Below are 16,317 nucleotides of genomic sequence, written 5' to 3'. Positions count from 1 at the left end.
CAAAAAACCCTTAGTATCAATAGAGATTGGGGGATGAAGGAATTGAGAGCAGACCCACCAGGAAGGACTTGGGGGTGCTGGTGCATGAGAGGTCGGACATGACACAGTAATGTGCACTCACAGCCCAGAAAGCCAATTGTATCCTGGACTGCATCAAAAGCAGCATGGGCAGCAGGTTGAGCAAGGTGATTCTGCCCCTCTGCTCTGCTCTGGTGAGACCCCACCTGGAATGCTGTGGTCAGCTCATCACAAGAAAGATGTAGACCTGTTAGAGGTGGTCCAGAGGAGGGCCACAGAGATGATAAGAGGGCTGGAGGACCTCATCTACAAGAAAAGGCTAAGAAAATGGGGTTGTTCAGCCTGGTGAAGAGAAAGCTTGAAAGAGTAACTGAAGGGGGTCTGCAAGAAAGCTGCTGAGGGACTTTTTAGCACGGTCTGTTGTGATAAGACAAGGGGTAATGGTTTTAAACTAAAAGAGGCTAGATATAAGGAAGCTGTTTTTTACAATGAAGGTGGTGAGGCACTGGAACAGGTTGCCCAAAGAGGTGGCAGATGTCCCATTCCTGAAAACATTCAGGGTCAGGTTGGGGCTCTGAGCAACCTAGTTTGGTTCAAGATGTCCGTGTCTATTGCAGGAGGGTTGAATTACATAATCTTTGGAGGTCACTTCCAATACAAACTATTCTGTGATTCTATCATGCTGTTTTAAACAACTTCATAACCATTTAAAAAAACCCAACAAACTTAAAAGGTTAAAAGATCAAGGTTTAAAGCTTTAAAAATGGTAAAAGAACAGTTTATCTGTAAAAACAGACACAGAAAACAACTATCAGTTTGTGATACCACACAACTGCAATAAAGTAGACTTAATTACTCTTGAAAGAAGAGTAAATCGCTCTACAGGATTCGGACATCTTTTTTCATATGGCAAATTTTCAAATATTGGAAAATTGCTTCACAATATGAAAAAAATCTTCACATTGAAATAGTGACTTCTAAAAATATCGAGTATATCCACTACTTTATTACATATCAAGACAAATATTTACAGTCTTTGAAGATTATGTACTTTGGCTCAATTCATGCACCCTTTGTAGCCCCAGGCTCCTTTTGTACAGGGCAACAAAGGAGCTGAGAGACATGACAAAATGTTGAGAATCAAAGAAAGGTTAAGCTGGACCAACATAAAAAACATGCAGCAAATCAAGTTCTTTGGTATTTAAAAGCAGCATTAAGCAGCCCATGCAATACCCTTCTCCATCCTTGCTGTAAAATCTGTTAAAAAAATTACTTAGGCCTACTCAGCAGTTACTGTTTCCACAGACTACCAGCAAGGCAGGGCTGTTGGGCAGCTGAGCAGCACTCCCTCCCTGAGCAAGGCCAGGTCTCTGTCCCACAGAGACAGAGGGAAGGCAGGACAGAGGCAAGGAGATGGTGACCAGTGCAGCTTTCCAGAAGCAACTCCACAATGCCAGACTTCTATCTACCAGGTCAATGAGATGGACATTTGAACAGGTCCAGCCTTTCCCACAAGGGAGGGAGCCCGCAAGGAGTGGGGACAAATGGCATGTGAATCTGGCTCTGAGAATCTTGCACTGACACCAAAGAGGTGGGACTGTCCTGCTTCACTTGTGCAATGCAAACAAGGAAAGGAGCAGGTCAAAGCTATTTGAACAGCCACAAGAAACAAACTAGCAACCTCCCCTTCCTGCAAAAAAACAAGCCCAAACAAACCAAGAATGCAGTCAGTTTTGCATGGGCTGTTCCTGCCTGAGGCAGCAGAAAAATGGGGGGTTGACTTCTCCCTCTTTACTTCTCCTTTAGGTCATTAGAATAGAGACCTGATCCTTACCACAGGCACCTCATCAGATGGAACAATGAGGTGGCTCAGTCATGTTGTGAGAAAGCCATCAGCTCTGTGACAAAAGAAGGAACATCAGGTTTCCTCCTGTCATCATCATCATCATGGCTGGACTTTGTGAACGAAGATTTGAGAAGGGCTCTATCCACATTTGTTACAAGCGTGCTGGTGGCTAATAAGGCCAATACAAGACAGGCACGTCCGGTTGCAAAAGGCACAGCAGAAAGACTCCTTAGGTGGTATATTCTGCAAGGCACAAATCTTTCTGTGTTGTCTTTTCTCCTCCAGAGTGATCCTGCGTGCTTTCTCAAAAGCATCAGCAGCGTTATAGATGGTGTGTCTCCAGACCTCCCAATTGGAGGCCAGAGTAGACCAGTTATGGTGATCAATATGGCCAAGGCTGAGATGTTGTTTCAGGGAGTCCTTGTATCTCCTCTTTGGGGCTCCTCTCATGCGGCAGCCGGTGGCAAGTTCACTATAAAGCAAGATCTTAGGGAGGCGGTGGTCCTTCATCCCTGAGACGTGCCCTGCCCATCGCAGCTGTGTTCTCAGCAACATGGCCTCAATACTTGTGATTGCTGCTTGTTCTAGAGCAGATGTATTAGTCACATAATCTGACCAGTGGATGTTTAGGATTGTTCGGAGGCAGCGTTGATGGAAGCGCTCTAGGAGACGCAGGTGGTGGCGGTAGATGACCCATGATTCAGAACCGTATAAGAGAGTAGACAGCACAGTGGCTCTGTAAACACTGATCTTGGTACTTTTCTTCAAGTGTTTATTTCGCCAAACTCTTTTATGAAGCTTTCCAAAGGCGCTGTATGCCTTTGCTAACCTGTTGTCTATCTCTCCGTCAATCTTACCATCTGAGGAGATGAGGCTACCTAGGTAATTAAACTGCTGGACTCTGATTGGCCAATGGTGATATGGGGATGATGGAAGACTTCCTGAGGTGTCGACTGATAGAGAACTTCTGTCTTCTTTATAGGTTTCCTCCTGTACGTTCTCCTTAAATACTGTTTAACTTCAAAGGTGGCAAAAGCCCAGGCCAAGTGCAGCAGGGATGAAGCAGCAAACACTACCATGGTCATCTGGGTCCTCTTCCCATCCCTCCAGTAGCACCTAATCCATTGCAAAAGACTGGACTCCAGAAGCAAACACAGCTCCTACCCTACTAAAGCAAGATACAGTTTTACAGGAGAAAGACATTACTAGGAGCAGTGCTTGACATAAGGCATCCCTCAGTGCAGACTCTTTTCCTTCCGTAAATGAAGTACAAGGCAGGAGTGGAAAGGAAGGTGGAGAAGAGGAGGACAGCACCTGTCCAGAAACAGAATGGTAATTCTCACCCTCAGTAGTTTTTCCTGAGCTGCATCACAGGACAATGACATACTGAGTTTTTCCCTGCCACTGCCAAGTGCTTAAACAGAAACCACAGTCAGGAGCAATAGATAACTTTTTCCTTTGAAAAGGAGACCACTTGGCTGTTCACTGCTCTCCTGTCAGAATTCTCACTCTGCACAGAAACCCAGCTCACAAAGAGACTTTTCTGGTTTGCACCTGCCATTCCAAATTTCATAGGCCTCTTCTCCTGGATCAGCACTCTCCACCATGGTGCACAAGAGGTGGTGCAGCCTATGGAAGCACAGCTTTTGGTACCAGACAGCTTCAGAAGTGGTGGTGCGTTGGTGGAACCACTCAAGCATCAGTGGTAGGAATCCTGGGGAGACCTGGCCTGAAGGAGCAGAGAGAAGATGGAGGGTGGCCTGGCAACTGCCTACGCACACAGGGACGTTGGGCAGCTTTGAAGGTAGCAAAACAAGTGCTGCAGGAGTGCCCCTGCCACAAACATGGTCCCTGATGGATGTGAATTAAACATCAATAACTATGGACTAAACCCCTAGACCAAACTTCTACTTCTGCAAATAAGCAAGCAATCATCGATTCCATGTGGCACTCTGGCTGAAAGGCAACTCTTCCTCCCTCTTAATTAACAGCCTTCTTCAAATTCTAGCAGTCTTCATGTAAACATCCCATCATATAAGCTTATCTCTACTAAGTTAATAATTCAAGGCCTTTAGGCTTATGAGGAAATAAGTAATGAACCTGTGCGAACAAAAATTATTAGTGTTATTTAGTTGGGTTACAAATACAAGTTATGAGTTGCTATTCCGTAAGTAAATTAATTTGTTACTTTTACTGTGTTTGAGTACTCCCTCCAAGCACATCGTTTGAGAATTCCTATTTCAAAAGTAGAATTTCACATTTATTGCTACTTTTAGTGCAGAAGTTTGGGCTGGTATTTCTTATATGAGAGAATGCATTACCCTTTGAAGACCAAAAGGGATTGTTAAGTAAAAGCTACCAACCAAAAAAGCCTTTGCAGCTACTGCTGTCAAATTTGAAAGATTATTTTTAGCTTAGACAGCATGATAGTAACACACCTGATTATATTTTACATCACTAGTATAGACTGGGTAAAGAATGGATTGAGACTAGTCCTGGGGAGGAGGACTTGGTTGTGGACAAAAACCTCAACATGAGCCAGCAATGTGCACTTGCAGCCCAGAAAGCCAACGGTGTCCTGGGTTGCATCAAAAGTAGCATGGTCAGCAGGGTGAGGGAGGCAATTCTGACCCCCTACTCTGCTCTGGTGAGATCCCCCCCAGACTACTGCATCCAGCTCTGGGGTTCTCAGCACAGGAAAGATGTGGGTGTGTTGGAATGACTACAGAGGAGGGCCACAAAGAGATGATCAGAGGAGAACCCTTATATGACAAAAAGCTGAGAGCCTGGAGAAGAGCAGGCTCCAGGGAGACCTTATAGCATCCCCCAGTACTTAAAGAGAGCCTACAAGAAAGCTGGAGAGGGACTTTTCACAAGGGCCTGTAGTGACAGGACAAAGGGAAATGGCTTCAAACTGAAGGAGGGCAGGTTTAGATTAGATATTAGGAAGAAATTCTCTACCGTCAGGGTGGTGAGACACTGGAACAGGTTGTCCAGAGATACTGTGGACTTCCCATCCCTGGAGGTATTCAAGACCAGGCTAGATGGGGCTCTGAGTAACCTCATCTAGTGGAAAGTCCCCTGCCCATGGCAGGGGGGTTGCAATATGATGATTGTCAAGGTCCATTCCAACCCAAAACATTCGGCGACTAGATAGGGACAGGACTAATTCTTCATAAAGTTATGCCAGTAAGGGAGATTTTCAGAAAGTTCCTACTACTTTGTACCTTCTACTGTGTAGAAGTGTAAAACTATCATCATCATTCACAAGTGAAATACAAAAAAAAAATACAAAAGTTCAATCACCCAAAAAACAATGAGTATATAGAACAAGCTTAATTTAGTTTACCCCATAGAGAAATTATAGCTTATTGAATTTTGTTTACTGAATGTTGATTCACATAGAAGATGAAAAACTCTTGAGGGGGCTTTATCCTTAGTTCTGTACACATTCTTGAATGTAGTAAGTACTTAAGGCCTCACAAAAGAGAAAGAGGTGATGTCTATACTGAGTGACCATTCTTGGTAACTTATTCTTCCAAATTAAGTGAAATTTTCAAATTCAGAAAGAATGTTCTTAAAAAAAACCACAAACACAAACAAACAAAAATAAACAAAAAACTCAAAGGAAAAAAAAAACAAACAACAAAAACCCCACACAGAAATCAATAAAAATAAATGACAGTCAGCGCAATTTTTATTTCTAATGGGCAGCCTTAGCTGCAGACAAAAAAATCCAGACTTTGGACAAAGTCTTTAGACTAGGGTTGCTTTCCCTTTTTTTTCTTCCATCAGATGTGAAAAAGCATGCACCATCTTCGTGATTAAAGCTACTGTTCTGATAAACAAAGGATGTGAACTATAGTCTACAAAGGACCACAGTGAAGCCTTGAAGCTCCCCACCCGCCATGACTCATGCATGCAGAAGACACAGGCCATGAAGCTCTGGTACTTATCTTCATGGAGTACACAGCAATCTACATCCCTCATATCTTGACCAAATAGGCAAGACAAATAGCTATTTGTCCTACAATAAAAAAAACCACTTAACACAACGAAGGAAAAAAAAAAGTTTTATGAGCAAACTTCAGTTGAACTTCTTCCCCCCCTTTCTGCTATTTCGAAAAACATTGTTTAGTCTCCATCAGAAGGGATATGTTCCTACTAGCATTTGCGGTAGACACAGGAGTCTGAGAGCTGATCCAATCCAGCTCAAAATTCCCTCTGAGCACTGACAGTTCTTCAGCCTGGTTGTGTGAAAGGCTGACAGCATCTGCAGCTGACAGCTACTGACAGAGCAAAAGAATGAGTGGCCTGGCACACATCCATCTTCTTTTATTTCCCCTGACCCTGTTGATAGGGGTGCAGTGGGGAAAGTGAGGGAGGATCAAGCTGACATAAAGCCGGACTGATGGGGTCATTCTTCAGAATGAGCCTGAAGCAATGTTCAAATCCATATCCCAAACTGCAAAACAAAATTTACCTTCACAAGGCGTGTTTCTGCTACCCTAATCAGTATATTTTTTTTTTAAGTTTTTCCTCTTCTTTCTGAAACCCCATCTTCAGGTATTACTAAGTAACATCCTCCATCCCAGTTTAATTCACTATAATTGTTATCTATGTTGACAGGGTTTCCTTCCTTAAGGGGGTGTTGTGAAGATTACAGTCACAAGACAGCCTGCTACTTCAGCACAGAGAATCAAGGGATATTTTGCAAGCAAAACAAGAAACTCTCTTCAGGGTATGTCTGGGAAGGAGACATATCTGCAATGAGCCGCATGTGGAACAGGAAGCCTAAAGTTCAATATAAACAGCAGCTTCAATCACTACCCCTGGCTCCACTGCACAGTGATTTAGGCAGAGCTCTTGTCCCCTTCATGCAAAGAACAGTAATCTTTTCTCTTATACATATATAACTCTACATAAAACATAGGCTATGATAGTTTCTTTAACAGGAAAGAAATGGTGTAATGGTGTTCTTCAGAAAGTATAAAGCTGAACAGATATTTAACTAGAAAATTATGTGGAAAACCTTCCTTTTAAGGATTTTCTCTTGTATTCTGAATGCCCAAAACTTGCGTAAAGCAATAGGAATTTTTGGACACACAAGAACTGCCAGTTTTGCCCTTGAAGAAATGGGTTTAAAAAAAAAAGTTAAAAGAAAAAAAAAAAGCTTTAAAAGAAAGCAAAGTATCTTGCTCCAAAAAGTGCACTTAACCTTTTCTTGATGAAAATAGGAGTGACCTGAGAATGGACATAATCTTCCCTCTTTAATCAACAAAGCAAAGATAAAACACCAGAAATAATTACAATTCCTAAGGCAAGTTCTTTCTACATCTGCTTCAGGCTATTTTGGCTGTAGCATTTATGTACTCTAATTATTTTGTGCATTAAATGCCATAAATATCCCTGTTGATTTGTGATCTATTTATGGGTTCCAACATACAGCTGTATTTCATTTGGTTGAGAGGATATTCTGCAAGTAGGACTTGTACACCAATGTATTTCAGAGACAATCACTATTTATGGATAACCAGTGATGCTAACAGCTTTTCCTTACATTATACTTCAATTTTACGTCCGTGTCCTATACCTAACCATATCTCTGTAGGAGAGAGGAAGAACATTTGCTTATGATTTACTTTGAAAGCAAGTGACCAATCCTTTAGCTTCATGTGGAAAGAAACTTTGCCGTCCCTTTGTAACACACAAAATACCTTTGTAAGCAAAAAAACCTCAGCAATTTCTTCAGAGACAACAGATCCTTCTCAAAGACAATACTAGATTAATAGAAATATTTTCTCTCCTTAGGAGTAAGTCCCCTCCCCAAATGAGGTTAACTGACTGTACATATAGCACATTTAGTATTTCTCCATTTTGTGCGCGTATTTGGGGTTCTATTGATAGCTGCCATCTGCAAAAGGTATTTTATTTGACTGGCATGCACATAATACGCTCGTCTTAGCACATCAGAAAGAGAAGAAGAGTTAGTATTGAAGAAAAACATATATATCATAGAAGACACATACAAGTTACATCCACTTACCTGTACTAGTGCGATATGTGCCTGTGTGTGCTGGTTGCAGAGGGTCCCCCTGACTCTGGCTGAGACTCCTCATAGGGGGCTTCTGATAAACTCTGTCTTCGTAAATAGGGTCTATATGGTGTTCTGGAGACTGCAGTGCCCTTAACTCGGAGCCAAGGTGGCTGTGCTGGCTGCTGTAAGATGCCCGAGACCCAGCTGCAAATAGATTTATAAGAGATATTTAAGAGAGAAAATATAAGTGATAGGATTAAAAGTTTACTTGAAAGTAGCATTTAAACACAAAAATAGCCCCAAGTAAGACTAAGAAATAAGTGTTTTCAAGATTCAAATAGAAACAGCATGCAAGGGTAGCAACAGCTCCACTTAATCACTTTAGTTTCCTTATCCAGCTGCCTGCATCTACACCAAAATCTCATTTCTTTCAAAGTGACTAGATATTTTGGTGAGATAGATATCATGATACTATCTCTTCTTAAACAGAGATCAAAAAAGCTACCATTGCCTCTCAAAAAAAGGCAAAAAAACCTCCCCAACTCAGAAAAGCAAAAGTTACGCAACACATATATGCCCTCAACTAAACGGGTCCACAGAAGAAACAGGATTGGGGGAGGTAGGAGGGTTGGGGAGAAAAAAGGAGCAGCAGTCAGAACTAGTTTCATATGTAATGCCCAGATCTGAAGATCTACAAATGAAATAAGTTGAAGTTGATAAATAGATGTAGTTTTACACCAAGGCTGATCTAAAGTGCAATAGAATGGTTGTGCCTTATCAACATTTTGCCCTCAACATTTTAAAAAAATTAAATTCCTAAGACTTTCTACAACTTAAGTATCCTCTGAGGATGAAAAAATTAAACATGCCTCCTGGAAAAACTTTAAGGATACAGGGTTTTTTTCTTATTCTACCACTAAAATATTTTATATTATAATATTTAAGAAAGAGACTGTATATTGTGATTAGTTTTGCCACTTCAGTCCTTTTGCCACTTAGGTACTTCATCTCTGTGGTCTGTTACCGAGATTTCCAAGGAGAGTCATGGGGATGCCATACAAACACTACACATTTTGAAGGTAAGTATCAAGCAAGTATACAAGGAACACTTAACAAATGTTAGGTCAACACCACAGAGTGGCAGCATGTTACTTAAATGTTTAGAAAAGTAATCAAAGTTACACCTATTACACCCCTTGCTGTGAGGCTGAAATCCAGGATGTGGGTAATGTTCTACTGGCTTAGCTTGCACTGCTCTGACCATTGGTGTAGCCATTCCTGCTGAAAATCTCTGCCACAGTCATTGTGTTGGCAGCGGTTTTGTTGCATAAACAGACACTAAATACTTTTAAAATGCAAAACACATATAAGGTGTGATAGCAACAAAGGATAGAAATGAGAAAGATATACAGACACAACATTACTTAAACTTTTAATACAAATTGTCTGGAGGAAAAGAACAATTTACTCCATTTCCTTCTTTCTAATCAGCGTGTGCCATATATGTGTATTCTTCTGAATTTTTCAATGTTTATGCATGTTTTCAGTGGAATGCCCTATTTGCATATTTTTCCCTTCAAACATTTTTCAGACTGACTTGCCCTTAGCACACTGCTGAAAGTAATTCTGTTGTTCCCCTTACTAGAAAGTCTGCCAAAAATCCCTAAGACATATTTTATCTATAACTACAGCAATTATCCAGAAAGTTGATATTGCTATTACAGAATTAAATTCTTCACGGTCTACATTTTCAAAATGTTCTTTAACCCTGCACCCTTGAGACTGATTCTCGGAATACTTGAACAGTTCCCATCAAATTCTAGTATCCTTCAGAGTGGCCTAAAAAACAGCCTGTTATGATCATGTCCAAATTTCAATGCATACTTAGTTCAATCTGTATCCAGAGGAAAAAAAATAGAAAAATTAAGGGCAATATTTCAGACATTGAACAACATCTGGATCAACAAACCAGACTTCCTACAGAGTAAAGAATTACACACCCATCTAAAAGTACTACAATTCTTCTGTCCACTTACAAATTAACAATGCTTTCTGGAACAATAGATTTTTTTTTTTCTTAATCCTGCTTCCTGTGAGCTGAAAGATTTTTCCCATTGAAATTAGTGGCAGTATAACTCAGATATTAACATGTTTTCAAACAGTGGTAGTAATTTTATGGCAAGGTGGGCTTAATTCAACCTCCTTCATACTCTACCAACAGTTCTGAATCTGCAAGTGCTCATACTAGTCTAACACTAAATTGAAGCTTAGTATTAGTTTATTATACCAATATTAAAAAGAGGTTTATTTGCAAACTGCATGTGTGATTAAGACTAACACTACTGTACTAAGCAGCAAACATATATATAACCAGAGAAACTTCTTGATCAAAACATATTACAGTTCAAGCAAACAAGATGAGGAAGATGCGACAAATATTAAAGAAAACACAACTTGCCCAAAAACAGTTAAGTGGTAACCTAAAAATAACTTGAAGCCATCTGAATAACAAGGTTATGGCTGAACATCCCCCCAAAAAGTTTCAAAGAGTTAAAACTCTATCAGGGAATAACTGACACTATTCCTCTAATATTTCAAGAAAATGAAGATTTCAACAGGTAACTAAAATATTTTCATTTTAAATACAAATCCACTTTTAAATTTCAGAAATTTAGGCCATCAGAACGCAAGTCTCTTAAACATGTTCAATTTCAAGCAAAACTGATACTTTCCCGTGAGCAGTTTTAACACGCTACTTCCAAATTATCAGATATCAATATTAAACCACAAAATACTAACAACCTTTGAAGTTCTTAAATCTAGTTTAAAAAAAAAAAACAAACAACCAAAACCAGAAGAGATAAAAAGACTTATCACCATTATAATTTTTAATGTGTCTATTAAGGTTGTATTTAAACAAACTAGAATAGCAAGATGGTTTTGGTTAAAATTTCTTTTCCATTGCTCTTAAAGTTTTTACATATATTAATTTATTCAAGTCTCAACTGAGGAGCAAAAGGTTTTTACTGTGCATTTTCTTTAGATATTAAAATCAACTAACCAATAGCTGTTATACCAACAGTTGTCTTTGTTGCCAGTGCTGTACTGTACCCAGGAAAGGTCACACAGGTAACTTATGGATTTCAGAAAACTGCATCCCACCTCAACCACACACACAGCCCTCCACCATATGCTGCTGCTTTACAAGACACTGGAAAAACAGTTAAGATAATTGATCAAAATAAAGACTGTGCATTTAAAGAACTGACGTACTGAGAAGGAGAGGGGTATAACACGCCCCTGCCTGTATCTTGCGTTAGCAGCAAACAGCTACATCCTTTCCTATCTGGAGCTGCAAGCTGATCTGTATCATTGGCTTCGAAAAAACTTGCATTGATGCAGTCTAAAGATCACAGAGCTTGGAAAAGCAACAAGGTCAGAATGGAAAAGCAGTAATCAATATATTACTAGAAAGCAATAAAACATCTATTTACAAGGTCCACGAGCCCTCTCATACTCAGGGAGGCCGAGAAGTGGTTTCCCTAAACCTAGAGGCACCATAAATGCATGGCTCTCCCCAAACTGTGCTTGTCCAAACCCTGTTCTCAACCAGCTGCCTTCCCATACACTGCACTTCTCTGGTTTGCTTGAAATCAAAGCAGTGATGCCACACACATTTCTCCTACATATTCTGAAAATGGATTTGTCCCCACTCCCAGGCCAACCTGCTCTAACAGCAATGCTATTTTTCCCTTGGAGAAGTATAAGACATCGAGCTCATTCACAGACAAGTCTACTTTCAAGTTCAAAGACAACTCATTATTAAATTTTCAGTCCCGCAAGTTCTTAACTACAGATGGTGTATCTAGCATCAGGGTAGACCCAGAACTTTTATGATCATGGTTGTGAAGAAGTGGGTTTTTTTTCTCCCTTCTAGATTAATAAAAAAAACCAAGCAAACAAATCCAAAACCATGGAGAAGATCTAAACTGTTATATAGGGGTTCAAGTTACCATCTGATAATTAATTCCTCCAGTAGTCCAATCTTGTTTGACAAAACACTGAGAAATTATTTCATTGCAATCTTGGAGATGCATCACAGCAGAAGGTATAGAGAAGACTATAAGGCTATAAAACAGCTGCCAGTCATCACAATTAAAAAAAAAATCTTTTTTTTAGCAGAAACTTATTAACTGTAAGAACAAAAGCATACAGAAAGTCTTCTCTGTGTTCTGAAGTCTCCAAGACTGAAACCTGAAAAACGAAATGCCCCTTCAGCATCTCTGTGGAGCTTGTAAAAGTAGTCTGTGGTCAGGGATATTATGTGAACCCCCAGTAAGGTGAATTGGATTAGGGCAACAATGATAACCTAGAACTAGTCAGAAAAAAAATACACTTTCTTACATGAGGTGGTACTTGCTCCCTTCTTACATTCAGGAGTGGCAATAGAAAGAACCCATGAAGAGTGCAGTCCTACCTAATTGGATCAGTAAATCACATCTCCATGTTTCACACTTACAACCCATCACCCTGCTAGCTAGAGGTTTCCACGTTATTCAGATAATACCTTCCTCAGCAGCATAGTGAAACAGTTATTTCCTAGGAAAACGTTCCTTTTTGATGAAGTTTCACTTTCCAAAGGAACATAAATACTGTAATCAGACAGGTGTAACATAAGAGAAATACATAAAATAATCCCTAATTGCTCTTCAGAGCTTGTGCAGGTTGTCAAGGAAATAAATACAATAATGAGAATAAATTCTCATCTAGGGAACTGTCACAAAAGGCACATTTGAATGACACTGCTAATCTGACAGTGTAGGTCAATAAAGTAGACCACTCTATTGGCAGCATTTGTCATTTCAAGGAACTAAAGACATTAAAACTACTCAAATGAATGGATTCAGAGGCATTTACGTACACTTTAGGAAAGCCTGAACAGTTTTTACTTTTGCTCTTTGTGAAAGCCTTTACAACAAGTCTGCCTGCCCTGTAGCAGCCCTAAGAAGAAACCCTACACAATGCTCTCTAAACATCTCTAATAGCAGGAGCATACAGTACTGCTCCAGGATTGAAGAGTTCATTGGAAGCATGAAACATGCAAGTGATCATCTCAACATTAAGAAAAATATTCAGATAAACCATTCAGCCCTAATTTAAAAACCCTCTGTCACAAAATACATTGATCAAGAGTCCTGCTAAGCATTTTCTTTATTTCTGTGGTAGAGGAATATCATTAATGATACACTAGCTGAAGATGAAGCTCAACAACTGTTCTATGACCACTTATCAGTAATGTGTTTACACAATTTAACTTACCTTTGTTGCAACAAAGGACCTTTCAAAACACAGTAGATCTCTGGCTATTTGAGGCTCTAAGTATCAAAAATCAGACTCTGAACACACTACAACACTTTGCACTCAGAAGATGCAACTTCCTAACAAAGAGGATTGACGATCTACAACTGGCTGCATCACTTAATTTTAAATATAATGACAACTTTGCTTAGATCACAAGTTTAAAAAAACAAACAAACAAAAAACCAACAAAACCAACCTCAGACAATGGTAAAACTGCAATAAGCCCATCATTGGGATAAGGTACTGCAAGCACAGAAGCTAAAAGGGAATCACAGCAGTTTTGTGGCTTCGGTATGTTGCATGTTTTTTGGAGGACTGAAAGAACTTTTTGATTCAAATAGCACATCAGGGCTGAAAACCCTATTTGACATAAGTTTCTCTTAGATGCTTGCCCTGAAATGCTACTGTCCTTATTAAATAAATAAATATAGTAGATCAGGTCATAGCTTCACTGTAATTCTCAAAAAGCAACATGTGAGAAAGAGGATATGAATAGCAGGATTTTTACTCTGAACTCACATGTAGTGAAACCTGTTCTACAGACACTAACCTCTTTTAATTTACATAGTAAAGGACTTGACAGGAACACAAGTGTAAAATTAGAAGCGAACAGGGGGAGAAGGAGAGTCAAGCATTCACAGCTCCAGGTCTGATACTTTTTTTAATGTCAGAAATTTATGCAGAAACATCTCCAAAATGCCTGTCTGAATACATGCATCTTCTACTCACAACATTGGAAAAAGAAAGTATGATCTACAACAAATATTACTATAAATAAAACTAATAAAACTTAGGCAATGGGAATATAACAGTCCTGTGTGATGAAAATTACTGTAGCAAAGAGAAGCAAACACTTCTAACCCAAGTACTGAAAGTGAATACAAATTGTTAAGGCATGACAGATGGTTAAATTAACCAGTAAGACATGACAGGCCATATGGCAGTACCAGCTAATGCACACCTTGAGTACATCAGCTTGTGCCCCTACATACCAAAGATCTGCATTCACTAGAACCAGAATGCAGTCTGTAGTGAATTCTTTTCAAAAAGGTTTAGATTTTTTTTAAACACAGGATTCTCACCTGTTAAGATTTTTACATACACAGAAACACAAAACTTATCAAATTTTTCTTTCCCCAAATATTGAAATTAAAGATTAACTAATGAAAGTTCAGAATTAAAATTAATTTCTCTCTTTACATTCTTTTTCTATTTTCACTACACCATTCTCTCTGTGACTTGAGATTATTTGTACAAATACAGAAGGAAATAATGCCATCTCTGAACTGACTAATTACACATGATGTCTTTCAACTTATGTTCAACTCTGGATGTCTGAAAAAAACCCATGGATACACTACTTTGGGATCCTTGGTCCACACTGTAGGAGATCACCACAAAATAAGTATGTGCTGCAACATTCAAGCCCCCAGAACTGAAGGAAAATGCTTGCCACACCTGTCAGTATTTTAGACTGCTTTTTTCCTCAGGTTTTCTACTTAAAAGATTAAAGTGTTATACGATGCATGGTCTGGAATATTTCTTGCAAACTATCACTGTACTGTCAAACCTATTAGAAGTGTCACCGTCAGGATACTTCCACGTTCAGCTCACACTGTGGAATTTCCCAGACATAATTTGTCCATTAACCAGATTAAGTATCTTAGGAAAGTCTCCTCAAAACAGATTGGCTTTGGCTGCTTAAGGGACACCACAAAACCAATGTCTGACCTAGGGCTAGCACTTTTCACATCAGTGCTAAAAATAAAGAAAGGAAGAAGGAAAAAAAGGATTATGCTTTTTTAAGTGTAATAAACAGGCCCAAAATAAACTTTAAAAATAATTTGACAAAGCTTACTATGTCTTAAAAAAAGTATCTGGATAATTTTTATCCCATTTAAACTTGTTTTTAATCAAATATTGAAATAATTACAATTCTAGGCATATTTAAAAGAGAAATAAAGCTAAAAATATTTCCTTACACCGTCCATAATTTTAGCCATGCAATATGACTTTACTGCAAAGTACTATATCAAGTATTATAATTCTAAAAATCTAGGGAAAACAGAAAGCCCACACCATACATCTGTGCTTCCTACCAAGCATTTTCTTCTTTCTGCTACTGTCCTCATTCTGTTGAAAAGCATTCACCTGCTTAAAACATTTTATCAAAACTAAATTGTTAGTGGAAGAAGAGAAGTGTGACTGGGAGCAAAGAGATAAGAGGCAAAGATAGCCAGGAAGAAACAGCAGATTAAATGTGACAGACAAGTTCAGGGAGATAATTCCTATTTCATTTCTCATCTAGGGAACTGTCACTGAAGAAAGAACGAAAAACAAAAACTCCCCCAAACCAACTATTACCACACAGCAACAACAACTTGCCTTCAGCAAGTAAAGAACTGATAGATTTTTTTTTTTTAAACTATTAACGGAATGATCACAGTGGATGTTGCTTTGGTTTTGATTTTGGTTTTGTTTTTTTTTTTTCCCCCACTCCTGTCTCTTAAGCTCTGCCTCTTCCATGGCCCACAACCCTGCCAATTTTACAAAAATAGAAAAGAAGTCCTGTGCATGAATGGGAACAGATACTGCTATCTGGTGATACAAATCACTGTTCTTAACTTTCCTGCTCACTAAGCACTTTGACTGAGGGCTGAGTGCCTCAGCAACAGGATGATGTTACTAAGCAACACTGCCAAGCAGCCACGCATAAGCTGTTTGGATAGTTCACCACAGGTTCACAACAACTGAAAACAATATCAAACCTTCATAGCAGAAGAGAACTTTGAAGTTTCGCTAAACATCTTGATCTTAGAAAAGATAAAAGTCTATTATTTCACATTTTGAACTGTAAAATCTTGTGTTAGACCATGGGCTCTATGCTAATAATGCTGGTGCAACAGATTCAACTTAGCAAGTAAAGGAAAGAAATACTAGTGTATTTGGTGAGATGCGCCCCAAAAGCAAATATCCAGGAAAAAAATCTCTCTAAAGGATATTCTGTGAAACCCTACAGTGAATGCTTCTCTGACAAGAACTGTAAATCAAAGGG

General features: G+C 39.2%; 1 protein-coding gene across 6 annotated transcripts in view; it reads right to left on the bottom strand.

The window, feature by feature from the left end:
* The window catches only part of CTNND2 (catenin delta 2), a 514,557-nt gene that overhangs the window by 236,406 nt on the left and 261,834 nt on the right, over positions 1-16,317 (bottom strand). For all 6 annotated transcript variants that reach the window (XM_017824127.1, XM_017824125.1, XM_017824130.1 and 3 more), the window contains one exon: positions 7,911-8,105. In XM_017824127.1, coding sequence (XP_017679616.1) covers positions 7,911-8,105 — 195 coding nt within the window. The remainder of the gene's footprint in view (positions 1-7,910; positions 8,106-16,317) is intronic.

Source organism: Lepidothrix coronata, unplaced genomic scaffold (genome assembly GCF_001604755.1).
Source record: "Lepidothrix coronata isolate B3197 unplaced genomic scaffold, Lepidothrix_coronata-1.0 Scaffold109, whole genome shotgun sequence".
Taxonomy (NCBI): domain Eukaryota; kingdom Metazoa; phylum Chordata; class Aves; order Passeriformes; family Pipridae; genus Lepidothrix; species Lepidothrix coronata.
Note: the sequence above shows the minus strand (reverse complement) of the source record. Positions and strands in the feature narration are given on the sequence as shown.